Here is a 15,149-nt window from a genome sequence, read left to right as displayed (position 1 = left end):
ATTCTATCCCATGGATAGTTAATAAAACTATCAAAGTTGTTAACTAATCTAATCCACTCTTGGTCAAGTGTATCATTTTTATTTTTTCGTTGTCGACCCAATACACCTGCCAAGAAAAAAAAGACTGGTCAATTTTAACTTCTCCACGTCTATATCTTCACCTAAGTCATTCTCATACTCATCCATTCTAACTATGAAATCCCCCAAACATATATTGCTTCCAACAAAATACCTCAACCTAAATTCATCTTCATCAGGTATCACATGGTAAAATTTTGAATAATTTAGGCTAATGAGCAAACAATACTCTAACAATGAAAACTGTACATGTCGTTTGCGATATACCATCCAATATTCATCACATCCACTGTCATAACTCTGTCTACTCATCAAAAATCACATTAATTGATTCGAATTGTTATAATCTTTAGCACATATAATTAAATTATCAAATTGTGTATGCTGGACCAAATATTCCATTTCTTTCTTATTCAAAAATGATACTATCTTCTTACAAATTTCAACATATTTTGATCCTAAAGTTAACTTACAATCAAATATTTGATCCCTTCCAAGTTTAGTGGAGAAGTTAATCTGCAAAAAAAAATGTTATTAATTGTCAAAATTTAAAATTAAGTAGTGTTACAGTAAAAAATTGAGTCGAGTCACTGAGATTTGGGTAGAGTAACAGTAGACTCGACCCAAACCTCACCTCTCAACCCAAACATCAAGCCCTCAACCCACACGTGGGTCGAACTCTTTGTTTGGATCGAGCTCTTCACACTTGGGTCGAGGTGGTGTGAAGAGATCGACCCACTTAGGNATGATTCCTTTTTTTTTTTTTTAAATAAACACTTCCACGAATCCCGATTTCATAATTTTCCCAATCCAACTCGATAGAAATCTATCTGAATTAGCAGAAGAGAAGACGAGGAATCCCCATTAATCTAAGATGTTGAGAGTAGCAGGGCGGAGGCTGTCGTCTCTCTCATGGCTATCTGGTCGGACTTCGTCGGCCCCCTACTCGGCCCGGAACCCTCCCGCCGCCTTCCATCTATCTTCTGATGACCGCGCAACATTAATTTCCTCGCCTCCTCGTACCAATTCATATCTGGATCAAATCAGTGGTTCGGTGCTGTCCGTTATGGTTTCGTTTTGTATTTGTATTTTCCTCGTTTTACTGGACGATTACGTGATATAGTTGATAAAGTTGAAATATTGGGTTAGTCTTAACTTTTTATGAATGGTAGAAATGAGCTTTCTTTGCAAGATCTGATATCACCTTTTTCAGATTGTGATTTTGGTTGTGTTATGATTCTTTTGTGTGGATTTTTTGAGGTAATATTGACCTTTCAGTGTTTATTTATTTAATAATTGAGTGGCGGAGGTATTGTTTGATGTGGGCGACACGAGTTTTGAAGATGCTGAATGTGATGTTGATTTTGAAAAATTTCGCCTTTACTTCATCGGGATGACAAAAAAATTATATTGAATGAGCTTCTTCTCTGCGGATTTGGGGTTTTAGGCTCTATATACTATACCTTTTGACGATACTTCTCAACTTGTTTCTCCCAATTGTGAGGTTGGTACGAATATTTGTTCTTATAACCCACTGCGTCAATATATTATTTACCATACAACATTTGCTGTACGAGTGTGAGTCACTGACATTATTACTTGTGAGGAAATGTTTTTATAGCAATTATTTTTTAAGGACAATAATTCTTCCAAAAGGTCCATACCATCAACTTACCCTGTTTTGTGGAGTAGACTACTTGAATATTTTCTAGCCTTTCCTTGAGATATTCTCGAAGTTCTATATTCAGATGCAATCTGTGGACCAGGAGGAGTGCTGTTTTAAAAATTTTATATGTCAAGCTGTGAAGCTTTCGCGTTTTACTGTTGAGGACTGAGTGGGAAAACATGGCTTGAATTTGAAATGTACGGGTGTATGTTGGAGATGTTTCCATTGAAGAGTGTTTGTTTGGGTGCATGATGCTGTTTGTTTGTGATTGTGAGCAGCGTGTCTACCAATTTCACCATAGCGGCTTCTAGTTGAGCTTCCCGGTCTGTCATTATACCTCGAGAAGGAGAAAGAATTACAATTTTGAGGCCTGAATTTTATTTTAAGGCTAAAATAGAAGAGATAGTAGGATCGAGTGTCTGTGTGTGATGAGCTTTCTTACAGTTTCTACAGCTACATCAGATTCAAAATTAACCAGTCTCCTGATTTTCCACTTGGTTGCTTCATGCGATCTTTTCAAAGAAAAAGTTAGCTGTACTTATTTGCTTCAGGCATTTCATTTGGCTGTGTTCTTGCAACATCTTGTCCAAGTTGGACCCTGTCATTTGATCAGTTTGGTATTCTTTTCTCTTCTTTTCACTGTTCCACTTCTCGAAATCAATTCCCTTTATAAATGTGATACAAATGTTTGATCTGAAGATAATCAGGTGTTTGATTATTTGTATTAGCTCCATTGTGTTGTGAGATACAACTATGTTCCTATCTAAATATTGTTTATTTTTTTATCATCGTAAATTTGACAATGTGTTAAATCTGTACAACTGTGTGCTGCTAATCATTAATGTTAGCTCCTATTTTGAACTCAATTTTTTTGAAGTTTTTTGGTGATTTTGTTCAGTTCTACAAGTTAGTTGCCTAACAGATTTCAATGATATGTGAACCTTGATGAAATTTCTCCAGGATTTTCATCTAGTGCCCTTGCGCCTGAACAGGAGATTGGTATGATTCCAGATCTTCCACCTACAGTGTTTGCAATCAAGAATCCCAGTTCAAAGATTGTGTATGATAAGCACAACCATGAGCGGTATCCACCTGGTGATCCCAGTAAACGTGCATTTGCATACTTTGTTTTGACTGGTGGCAGGTTTGTGTATGCATCACTGGCCCGTCTCCTGGTCCTTAAATTTGTTTTGAGCATGTCTGCGAGTAAAGATGTCCTTGCTCTTGCTTCACTTGAGGTGGATCTATCCAACATTGAACCTGGGGCAACTGTTACCGTGAAGTGGCGTGGGAAGCCAGTTTTCATTAGGCGTCGAACTGAAGATGACATCAGTTTGGCTAACAGTGTTGATGTTGCATCTCTTCGTGATCCACAAGAGGATTCTGAGAGGGTCAAGAACCCAGAATGGCTTGTGGTGGTTGGGGTGTGTACCCATCTGGGGTGCATTCCCTTGCCGAATGCTGGTGACTTTGGTGGTTGGTTTTGCCCTTGCCATGGATCCCATTATGACATCTCAGGCAGGATTCGCAAAGGACCTGCGCCATTCAACCTAGAGATTCCCACTTATAGCTTCTTGGATGAAAACAAGCTATTGGTTGGGTGAGAATTTTCTTTGATAGGAACGTAATACAACAATCAAATATGGGACCAACTCTCTGTTTGTTATCATCTGTGATGTGGTTTGACTTAAATTTTGTATTGGCTGAACTGAGCAGTGTGTCTCTAATAATGCTGTGGCTGCTAGTCATTGATATCCTTTTAAAGCTTGTTTCAAGATCACATCGAGTTTTCAATGACATTGCTGCTATTATTACTTTGGTAAGGTTATGACATCATTATTTTGCTCGAAGAATAGAGTAACAAGAATTATTTCTTGTATCATTTTCATCATATTTTTATATGGTGGATTGTTTATGTTGTCACCAATAAATTTCTAGTCGTAGAACACAGAATCTAATACCCTAGATAATCAAAGTTGTCAGTGTGCTAGTTTTGTAATCAAACATCAACGTTACTTTTTAGATGAATCAATAAGAATCCTACAATCCAATGAAGCACTTCATGTTCCCACACTCGCCAGTTAAATAAATAAGACTTCCAGGCAACCGAGAGATTATCTTGAGCTGAACAGTTCATAAGGTTTGAAACATAGACATGAGGGGAGTCTGATGAAATCAAATATGCGGAGAAATCCAACACGCTACACAAAATGAAAATGTCATCACTTGAAGCTGCTGAAATTTTCAGCCAATTATTTGAGGGAAAGCTCCCTGCGCCTGTACTGCACCATAAATTTTCCTTTCACGCCCACTACGATGGCATTCCGGTCAATCTCTGGAAAAGGTGAAACAAGTTCCAGTTCAAAATTTCTGAGCAAATGGCTTCATATTGCTTTGATTTGCAGATATGCAAATGGCTCCCCGAGACAACCTTGCCTGCCACCACCAAAAGATATGTGGGAGAACGCTCCAGCTACCTTATCCTCCCTCTCTCCATGGCCCAAACCTGTCAGGATCGAGGAGGTACCCTGACCATGTGGAAGTAATGGAGCTTGTGTGCTGACCAGCGAAAAGAGCAACAATTAGCAGACCAGTAACTTCCGACTCAGTTGTGGAGCGCCAATTTTTATACTTAAAATCTTTGAAGCATTGCAACAAATTAATATGCGTCTTGCCTGTTTGTCTTCGCGAATTTATGATGTTAGCGAATATCTCAGCAAGCTTGTTACGAGCTTAGTCACGACGGTATGTGATGGAATTGGCAGGTACGGAAATATCACACTGATGAGAAGCATTCCATTATCAAGATCATGGAAGAGAGCAGAAACATCTTCAAAAAGCTGATTACACATCAAAGGAGCAATGGGGATCCAACGCTCTTTTATCTTTCAATGAGGTACATCTGGCAAGTATGCCAGGTAGAATCAGTTGAATAAGAAAAGGAAAGGGTCCAGAACCTCACAATTCCTATAACTGAATAATTACTAGAAGGAGAACTTAAAAAAACTGGTATGACCTTCTGTAAGGTTTGAAGGCTGCAAACTACTAATTGGCGTGTGACCTGGAAATGGCCCCTTGCTACTCGGCCCCCTGCTATAATATGTCTTGCGTTTTACATAATGCCACGAGATTATGGAAGAGATTCAATTCTAACTGGCAATGTTTCGAATTTTGATTGTATTTTTTTCTCAGACAAGTTTTTCCCAAGTAAAAAGTCAACATTTGTATCATTCAGGGGTGTATTGGTTCTAGACTTTTAGTGGGGTGTATTCAATTCAGAGTTTTGATGACTTTTAATGACTTTTTCAAATTATAGATTTTTTGGATTTGATATATTTTTATTGACTTTTATAAAATCACACATATTTATAAACAGATTTATGTGGATTCATGTAGATTTTTTTGTAAGATTTTTATAGACTTTTGTGAATTTTTTTAATATAGAATTTTATAAATTTTGTACTTAATTATAACATATTATTTTTTATTAATTTCTTTGAACCAATAATTAATTGACATATATAATATATTCAGTTTGAAATAGTTTTTCAATATTTATATTAATAAATAAATTTACTTATTTTAAAATTAAATCATTTAATCTTTACATGTGTATATATGTGAGTTTGTATGCATGTTTGTAAATTTTTTAAAAATACATCAATTGATTAATCTGTAACCTTGTTTTTGAATTGATAATATACACGTGAAAAGAATATTATTTAGCATTATGTGGATATAATTTTGTACCAAAATATCATATCTTACATATTAATTGAAAATACTAAAAAGAATTTTAAAAATCATGGTTGTTGCGAGACTATTCAATTATTAAGAATTAAGCGATATTTTTTTGGATCATCTTTTATTATTATTGAATATTACATTAATTTGTATAAATCATAAATTAAAAATCACAAAATCAATTCTAAAATTCAAAATTTCTTATGATATTAAAATAAAAAAAATTATTAAATAAAAAATCAGCCAAAAATGAAAAATTTGAAAATGAAAGATGAAAATATATATATAGAGATACACTTCGAAAATTTGAGAGAGTGATAAAGATAGATGAGAGAAGAGAAGATAAGAAGAGAGGTGATGTGAAGCGACAGAGACAGAGACATAAATAAATAGCTTGTGTATGAGTTATAAATTTTAAAAATTCATCCAAATCTTTGGGTTGAACCAAATATAATTTTTGACAATTTATAGTTGTACCTTAAGCTTTAATGTTTGTATGTTAATGAATACTTTTAACAACTCCTTGGAATTCTATTAAGTACAAAAATTTTAGCCTAAGGTACATTAATAAAATGTCAAAAAAATCTTTGATTTAACGTAAAGATTTGATTACATTCAATTAAAAAAATCTCCAAACTCACATATTCAACAAGAGTCTATGAAATTTGTTTTAGAATTTTATAAAATTCTATAAAAATCAATAAAAATCTATTAATTTCACAAAAATCCATCATTTAAAAAAGTCATTAAAATTATAGAATAAATACTACCCTTAAAACTTGTGAAACCAATAACATAAATGACAATACCTCTCTTCACAACCATTTGATCAACATAACTTTTCAGCTTATTAACCCTAAGAGCTTCGGTGAAAAACCAGAACTGCTCCTGCCTAACGGTGTAGTCCACATCCAACATCACCCCCTGCCCAAATGTAGGCACATTGAATTAATACACCTCTTGCTGAGCGCGTTCATATTCTGGGGCCTTAAAGAAATGGGGAGAAACCTCAGGCACGATCAAGAAAGTCATATTCTTGCTAGGCTTGTCAAATTGGGTTAGGTCCGTCGGGTCGGCCCGTCCCGCTATAAAAATTGAGCTGGTTGGGTTGATAAAATAACATCCCGTTTGGGTTACGGGCCAAGACGGGGCGGGCTGGCCCGTCAAATTAGGGTAGAATTTTATATTTTTAAATTTTATATAAAAATTCTTATTTCTTCCTTATTTTTTCTCCTGCACCTGGCCTCCATCACTCTAATAAAATCTCTAAGCTTCTACTTTTTTTTGAAGAAGTTATGCTCTCCAGGCTCCTCCATTTTTCTGTAATGTTTAACTCGAATTAATCAATAATTATCGAAATAATATAGTAAATAAAGTAATTATATGTATTGTTCTACACATAATATTTTCTGAAATTTAAAACCGTCTGTTTCCTCGACTTTCTGTTATCTTCCAATGTTTCTCATTTTTTAAGAAAAGGAGGATGGTAAGAGCTAGGTGCCTTGTGTGGACAAACTCTTAAGATCGTTAATTTTTGTTTTCTTGTGAGGACAAACCCTTAAGAAACTGGGGAAATTGTATACTAAAAAAGATTTGGAATTCACCTTTAAAGGTTTCATTGTATTTACGGTTGGTGAGATTACATGAGTTAATTTTTAATACATATGTACGATGAAATCTTGTGAATAGATTAGAATAAACACTTTACTTTTTATGGATTATGTTGATTGTTGTATGCTTTTAAGGTCTTATTCAATGTTTTATGAAAATATTTGACCGAAATATATTTTTCATCTATGTTTATTGTAATATTGTTTAGTATTTTTTCTTAAAAAAAATAAGCGGGTCGGCCCGCCTAACCCGCGGCCCAAGGTGGATTGGGTGGTTTGGCCCTTAGAGGCCCCGCCCCGCCCCGCCTAATGGCGGATTGCGGTGGGTGGCGGACTGGCCCGCCCCGCCAGCCCGTTTTGACATGTATAGGTGCAAGCAGACCTGATTGTACTACCGTTACCGGAGTTCGACATTATTCTGGGTATGGACTTGCTTTCTTCGAACAGAGCTCCCACATATTTTTGACAGAGGTCAGTATCTGTCCGACCACCCAGCGGGAAGCCATTTATTTTTGAGGCAGCCAGACACCAGCAGATGTTGCACATCATTTCTTGCATTTGTGCGAGGAAGCTCATGAGGAGAGGTTGCCAGGCATTTTTGGCGAGTATTGTGACAGTGACCGAGTAAGTCTGCCAAAGGCTAGAGGAGGTCAGGGATTTTCCCAGTGTTTTCTCAGATGATGTTTCAGGCATTTCACCAGACAGAGAGGTGGACTTTTCCATCGAGCTAATTCCAGGTTCAGTGCCGGTTTAAAAGGAATCCTATCATCTAGCACCTGCAGAAATGAATGAGCAGAAAGATCAAATACAGGACTTGCTGGACAAGGGATTCATTCGCCCAAGCTTTTCTACATGGGGCGCACCAGTACTGTTCGTTAAGAAGAAGGATGGCAGCATACGGCTAAGCATTGATTACAGATAACTGAACAGGGTCACAGTTAAGAATAAATATCATCTGCCTAAGATTGAAGATCTATTTGATCAGCTTCAGGGAGCATCAGTATTTTCAAATATAGATTTCCGATCAGGATACCACAATTGAATGTGAGAGGAGTCTGACGTGCATAAGACGACTTTCAGGAAGCGTTATGGGCAATATGAGTTTATGGTGATGCCCTTTGGACTGACGAACACGCCAGTGATTTTCGTGGATCTCATGAATAGCGTGTTTCAGCCGTATTTGGATTAGTTCGTCATAATTTTTATAGACGACATCTTGATCTATTCGAAGAGCAGAGAGGAGCACAGTCAGCATCTGAGGACCTTACTATAGACTTTACAGGACAGACGGTTGTATGTCAAGTTTAGTAAATGTGAGCTTTGCTTGACAGAGTGGCATTCTTAGGCCACATCATATCTCGAGACGAAGTGGAGGTTGATCCCAGTAAGGTCGAGGCATTCCGAGACTGGCCAGTGCCTAAGAGTGTGACAGAGATCCTCAATTTCTTGGGGTTGGTTGGGTACTATAGGAAGTTTATTCAGGGTTTTTATTCTATTGTGGTGCCCATAATTGCCTTGACAAAGAAGAATGCCAAATTCATCTGGAGATCAGAGTGCCAGGAGAGTTTTGATAGGCTGAAACAGGCATTGACTTCGGCACCAGTTCTAGCTATAAAATCCGGGCAAGGGGAGTTTGTGCTTTATATAGATACTTCGAAGCTCGGTTTGGGCGCAGTTCTGATGCAGCATGATAGGGTTATAGCCTACACGTCCAGACAGTTGAAGGTCCATGAGAGGAATTATCCGACTCATTACCTCGAGTTATCAGCAGTGTATTCATCTTGAAGATATGGAGGGATTATCTGTATGAGGAGAAGTGCAAGATTTTCACCGATTATCAGAGTCTGAAGTACTTCTTCACGCAAAAAGAACTGAATATGAGGCAGCGAAGATGGCTAGAGCTAGTGAAAGATTATGATTACGACTTTAGCTACCATCCGGGTAAGGCTAATGTGGTTGCAGATGCTCTGAGTAGGAAGCATGTAATGATTGCTCAGTCGTCGGTACAAAGGCCTTTGCAGGCAGAAATTCAGAGGTTTTAGCTTGCAGTGTATGCCAGGGGCGATGCCCCTAGTCTTTCTACCCTGACGGTACAGTTGACACTGAGGGATAGGATTCGAACAGGGCAGACTTCTGACGAGCAGTTACAGAAGTGGAGACAGAGGGATGAGTCTAAGGGCCTGAGGTTGTATACAGTTGAGGATGACATAGTCGGATATTGTGACCGACTGTGGGTTCCTAGCAGTGATTCCCTGAGAGCAGATATCATGAGTGAGGCCCACAGAATCTGTAAATATCTGCAGTCTCTATATTAGTGGCTGGACATGAAGCGAGATATCTTGCGTTTCATGTCCGAGTGTTTGACGTATCATCATGTTAAGGCCGAACATGAGAGACTTGCAGGAAAGCTGAGACCACTCCCTATTCCCTAGTGGAAATGGGAGAACATTACCATGGACTTTGTGACAGGGCTACCGAGGACAGTTGGAGGGTACAATGCCATTTGGGTGATAGTCGATCGGCTCAGTAAGTCATTACAATTTCTACCGATCGGGAAGACTTTCACCATGACTCAATATTCAGAGCTGTATATCAGAGAGATAGTCAGGCTGCATGGGATTCCAGTGTCCATCGAATCAGACAGGGATCCGAGGTTCACGTCTACATTCTGGAAGAGTCTGCATCAGGCATTGGGTACTAAGTTGTTATTCAATACAGCTTTCCACACACAGACTGACGGTCAGTCTGAGAGGGTGATTCAGATATTGGAGGACCTACGCAGAGCTTGCATGATCGACTTCCAGGGCAGCTGGGAGCCGAAGTTACCTCTTGTGGAGTTCACGTACAACAACAGCTATCAGACATCCATCGGTATGGCTCCATATGAAGGACTATGCGGGAGGAAGTGTAGGTCATCGGTGTATTGGATGAGGTAGGAGAGAGAGAGCAGAGTTGGGGCCAGATATTGTCAGACAGACTGCAGAGTTAGTGGTCAAGATTCAGGACAGGATGAAAACCGCTCAGAGCCGACAGAATAGCAATGCAGATCAGCGGCGCAGGGATCTAGAGTTTGCCGTAAGTGTTCATGATTTCGTGAAGGTCACACCGATGAAGGGTGTGATGAGATTTGAGAAAAAGGGCAAGCTCAGTCCTAGATTCATAAGACCATTCGAGATCCTAGAGAGAGTGGGGACACTAGCTTACAGAGTTGCGTTACCGCCGAATCTGACGGGAGTTCATAACGTATTACATGTCTCTATGCTGCGGAAGTACATGTCGAATCCTTCGTATGTGCTAAACTATGAGCCTCTGCAGCTGACACCGAATCTATCTTTCGAGGAAAGACCCACTCAGATACTGGTCAGGCAAGAGAGGAAGCTCCGGAATAAGGTGATCTAGATGGTCAAGGTCAAGTGGCTGAATCATTCTGAGGAGGAGGCTACTTGGGAGACCGAGTCTGAGATGATGAGTCGCTACCCAGAGTTATTCGGTACGTTTTAAATTTCGAGGAAGAAATTCTTTATAAGGAAGGAAGAATTGTAATGTCTAGAAAATTCAAGCTACGTAACCTGACTGCATGTAATCTATTGTTTTACAAAATATGTGTTTAATTATCTTATTGCGTGATTATTGCATGAACATGTGTTTTATTTCATGGTTTATTAAAATTTCATGCATAAGGGCTTTCAGTAGTTTTTAACGCTCGAACGAGGAACGGAGACCAGGGATAATTAAGGAAGAATATTTTTATTAAATTATTATTTTTAATTATTTAATATATGGTGTAAATAAGTGAGATTTTCGAAGTTGGGCTTTGGTGGGGTATTTTTACTCGTCGTGTCATATTTTTAACCGGAACGCAAAATTTAGCGAGTCGAGAGACTTTTTGAGGGTTCGAGCAATATTTCAAAAATGTACCTAAAATAATATTTTTCGGGATTGTTATTGGGATTGATGGGATTATTTTATTGCTTAATGGGCCCAAAATACTTTCAACCCCTTTATTTTTAATTAATGGCTCACTAACACTTAATATATGGATTTAACACCACATTAAAAACCCTAAACCTAATTTTTATATGTTGCCCGCCCCATCCCTCATTCAGCAGCAGCAACCTCTCGAAAAAAAATACAGCAGCCATTCGAAATTTCCTCAAGCTTTTCAAAGAAATCCTCCCCCTTCGCTCCGGTGCACGTTCTACGCGAATAACTCAAGGGTTTTGAGCGTTTAATCGCTAAGACACGCCATATATATCTCTTTTCTTGTCATTCACGCTATTATATGCTTATTTGCGTGTGTTTGCATGAGGAATGCATAGATTTTTTATGTTGCATCGTTTATGCATCGTTTGTCATGAAACATGCCTACACTTTTTATGTAACACACGTTTTCTTGATTATTGTGCAAGGGGATACTATGGATAGGGGTTAAAGGGCTGTACATGTCGAGATTTAAGGTGTCAAGGTGCTGGATTCACGAGGTAGTCACGTCTTGGTGAGGGCCGATCGTTTTTTTTTGGTTGGTGGTCTCGGCTTGGGTTAGATCATGAGATAGGAGTGAACCGATGGTGCAAGGGCTGCTAAAAGCCTTGGACCAGACCCCGGTGGGTCTGAGTCATGGCCTAGGATAGCCCAAACACTGTTGGTCGGGGTCATAGGGCCGAACGAGGGAGTTAGGGTGTCACGGTTAAGGCTCGTTTGATGACATTCGGGTAGTTGCGCTCAACAGCGTGCATGGGGCTGAGAGCAATGATTAGGTCGGTCCACGAGGGTCCAGAGGTGGGCTAGGAGTGGTTGGTTCGAGGCTGGTCTAGTTGGTTTTGGTCTAGGGTCGAGAATTCGGAAGATAGGTGCACTAGGGTTTGGCTCGCTTTTGTGCAGGAAAAAATCCAGTAACTTTCAGGTACTTCTTGAGGGTCTTAAGTGGTCCGGTCTAGGTGGTTTAAGGGCTGGTAGGGTACGGTTAAGGCATGGTTTAAGTTTGGAAGGATTTGGTTGAGTTTCTGGTTAATTCGGATTAAAACCGGGACCCCGGTCTAATTTTTAAAACGAATTATATAAGTTCTTGCATGGGCTCGAGTTTACGTCTAAGAAACTATTAAAGATACGTTTTGAGGTGTTTTAAGGAGTTTGGTTGGCTTCGAGTAAAAATTTTGAGGTCCATGGGTAAAATGGTCAATTAGGGTCTCTAGGGGCAAAATGATCATTTTGCACCCGGGTCGAGTTAACAGCCCTAGCAGCATCCGGATCACAATTTGACGTGTTTTAAATGTATACGCTATCACGAACATGACTTTTTATGAAAATATGAAAAATACGTTGCATGCTTGATTTTAAGGAAATTTATGTATATGCATGATTTTTATAAGTGACTAATATGACGGTATGTTTTGAAGGATAAGAGTTGGTTGTGACTAATACGAACATGAACACGAACACGAACACGAACATGTTAGGCCAAGGCTCAGTGGATGGGTAAAACTGTCGCTGATGTCCTCGCCGTCGGGTACCACGGTCAAATAAAGAAAAAGAACACGTATATGTTGATATGATGAGACATGTTTTGGACACGTTATGCTTTGACACGATATGTTTAATTTCATACTTTTAAAATCATGAAATATATGTTAATTACATTACTTTTCACTGTTGCGCGTTATGTATATATAATTGTTATAACGATTCAAGTGTGTTGAGTCTTTAAACTTATTAGGTGTGAATGATGCAGGTGAGCATATTGACGAGGAGACTGGAGGTGCCGAGGACTGAGTAGGCGGAGTTGGATATGCGCACGATAACTCCTGGACCATATTTTTCCGCACATTATGTTTATGAGTTAGGAGCGAACATGTATATTTTCTTACACTTTCGTTTTTACATGTCGATGGTTTGTCAGGATTTTTGAATGCTTCACATTTGTTTTATTTTACACGACAATCTAGGGTTTGACGATTACTCTTATTTTTAACAGCAGTATTTTTATCAGTAATGGAATAATTTCATTTTAAAATGTGTGATTGACAGCTGTTATTGCATGCATGTATTTAAATGTATTTTTTGAGATTTAGTTTTTTTTAAAAAAAAATTAGCAGTATTTTAAGTATTATACATTTCAATTATTGTGTTTTGCATAACCTCAGTAACATACCAAAAGGTTTACTGGTATTGTAGACTAGTGGGTTTTTATACATATAAAAGTATCATTCATACAAATATTTTCAGTGTTTAGTATAATCAATTGGGTTGAGCATTCAAATTATATAAATAGTTGACAAACTATCGATAGTGCACAAAATGTAAATGAAAAAGCCAAAAGATCCTAGATCGATAAATTTGAAGATTTTGAATCAGATATCCAGAAAATTTTATGAATTCTTATTTATGTCTTGTCAAATTTGATACAACTATCATGAACTCAAGTTGGCAAAAATCCGCGTATTATCTGGAATGAATAAATAATGTGGGCCCACGAATCACAACTTGATGTTCGTGAAAATACGTTTTGAGAAAAATTTCCATAATATATAATCAATAGAAGTTTAATTAAAAGAGAGAATATGAATATCAATTTTATGATTATAAATATATTGGTTTAGTTGATTTATTGTGCCTCCAATCAACTATTAAAACCACTTATTTTGATAATAAATACGTCATATTTTGGATATCTGAAATATATGTTGTATATATTATGTCAACTGATAATGTGTTAATGTGCGAAAAATGCATTAGAGTAAATCTCTTGAAGAGATTGTAAATATGTTGGAAATCATTTGGATCTTATAATCAAATATTTTGAGCAATGAGATTTTTATGACCGAATTTCTCATTTGTTATTCTTGTAAAACCATATTTCTAATGTTGAAGGGAGGAAATATAAGCTAAAATAATTATTTTTATATCGATCTCAATATAATATAAGGTAAACATGAAGTTCAAAATTTAAATATCAAAATATGTTATTTTATCTTGTGCATAAGATCGATTATATTATTTAGCTTCATTAATGTCAAGTTGAACAATGTATACAACTCAAAGAACCCCTTTAAAGAAATGATCAAATGTCTCAATGTCAAAAGGATAATGGAGGCTAGTCGTTATGAAAAAATTGATGTCTTGCAGGACAATATATTAAGTTACTGGCAAGTAAATATAAAAGATACTAAAAGCATGGCCGACCAAATATTTTAATGAATCCAATTTGGATGATATTATTCATGAAAAATAACAATCATATTAAATGATGAGATTTCATATATTATTTGGGATCAAAATGATATAATTATTAATATGCTTTTGCTATAATGCAAAATTATGATTATCTTGAAATACAATTTATAGAGATAGTCAATGACAAATGATTGACAATTAGACATGGGACATATGAGCACACTTTATCTCAAAGCTTCTAACTCAAAGTTGGTTATAAGAAAATATTTTCAGTTGTCATGGACGGGTTGACTTGACAATGATATATAAAAAAATCCTCGTAGAATTTGAGGTGCCAAATAGAATTAAATCCAACGTCCAAAATTGTCATTTCAATAGAGCAACATGTCATTATAAAGATTAAGATAATTATGGTACATGTGATACACTCGACTTAGTATTCTTGAAAAGTTTGCTAAAAATGATCGAGTATTTGAAATATATATTTGCGATGATATACTTGAAAAGAGAAAATTATTTCTTGAATTATGTATTGAACATTTCCTAAAAGGAATATTTGTTAGTAAGTTATAGTACGCGGAAAAAAACACTAAATATTTTTATATTTATCAGTCACATTTAGTGATGATCATTTGACAATTTGATACTGAAAATATCTTTTTCGTTAACTTGAAGATCAATAAAATATATTTGGCCTTCAATTACCATATCTAAAGGCAATTTATGCTTCATTATATTTCACAAATTATATTAGTGATGTGCATATTTTCTCCAACTCGAAGACAGTGACAACCAGTAAGGCACATGTCATATTTTCTTCGCAATCTCAAACAGACTATGGATTTACGTAAATAGATTATAAATAACTGAATATAACCACT

At 37.0% G+C, this 15,149-nt stretch overlaps 3 protein-coding genes across 3 annotated transcripts; all 3 read left to right on the top strand.

The window, feature by feature from the left end:
• Positions 1–851: 851 nt before the first annotated feature.
• On the top strand, positions 852–3,624 carry LOC140983119 (cytochrome b-c1 complex subunit Rieske-4, mitochondrial-like). Its single transcript, XM_073450031.1, has 2 exons — positions 852–1,127; positions 2,705–3,624. Exons 1-2 carry the CDS (start codon positions 953–955, stop codon positions 3,346–3,348), a joined length of 819 nt encoding a protein of 272 aa, XP_073306132.1. The 5' UTR covers positions 852–952; the 3' UTR covers positions 3,349–3,624.
• Positions 3,625–7,882: 4,258 nt separating this feature from the next.
• On the top strand, positions 7,883–8,883 carry LOC140982016 (uncharacterized mitochondrial protein AtMg00860-like). Its single transcript, XM_073448432.1, has 2 exons — positions 7,883–7,968; positions 8,430–8,883. The coding sequence occupies exons 1-2, from the start codon at positions 7,883–7,885 to the stop codon at positions 8,881–8,883; spliced, it is 540 nt and encodes a 179-aa protein (XP_073304533.1).
• A 1,224-nt stretch (positions 8,884–10,107) lies between these two features.
• Positions 10,108–10,497, top strand: LOC140982015 (uncharacterized). Its single transcript, XM_073448431.1, has one exon. It carries the CDS (start codon positions 10,108–10,110, stop codon positions 10,495–10,497), a length of 390 nt encoding a protein of 129 aa, XP_073304532.1.
• Positions 10,498–15,149: the final 4,652 nt, after the last annotated feature.

The sequence above is a fragment of the Primulina huaijiensis genome, chromosome 8, assembly GCF_012295235.1.
Source record: "Primulina huaijiensis isolate GDHJ02 chromosome 8, ASM1229523v2, whole genome shotgun sequence".
Classification (NCBI taxonomy): Eukaryota; Viridiplantae; Streptophyta; class Magnoliopsida; order Lamiales; family Gesneriaceae; genus Primulina; species Primulina huaijiensis.
This window is presented reverse-complemented; position numbering and strand designations above follow the sequence as displayed.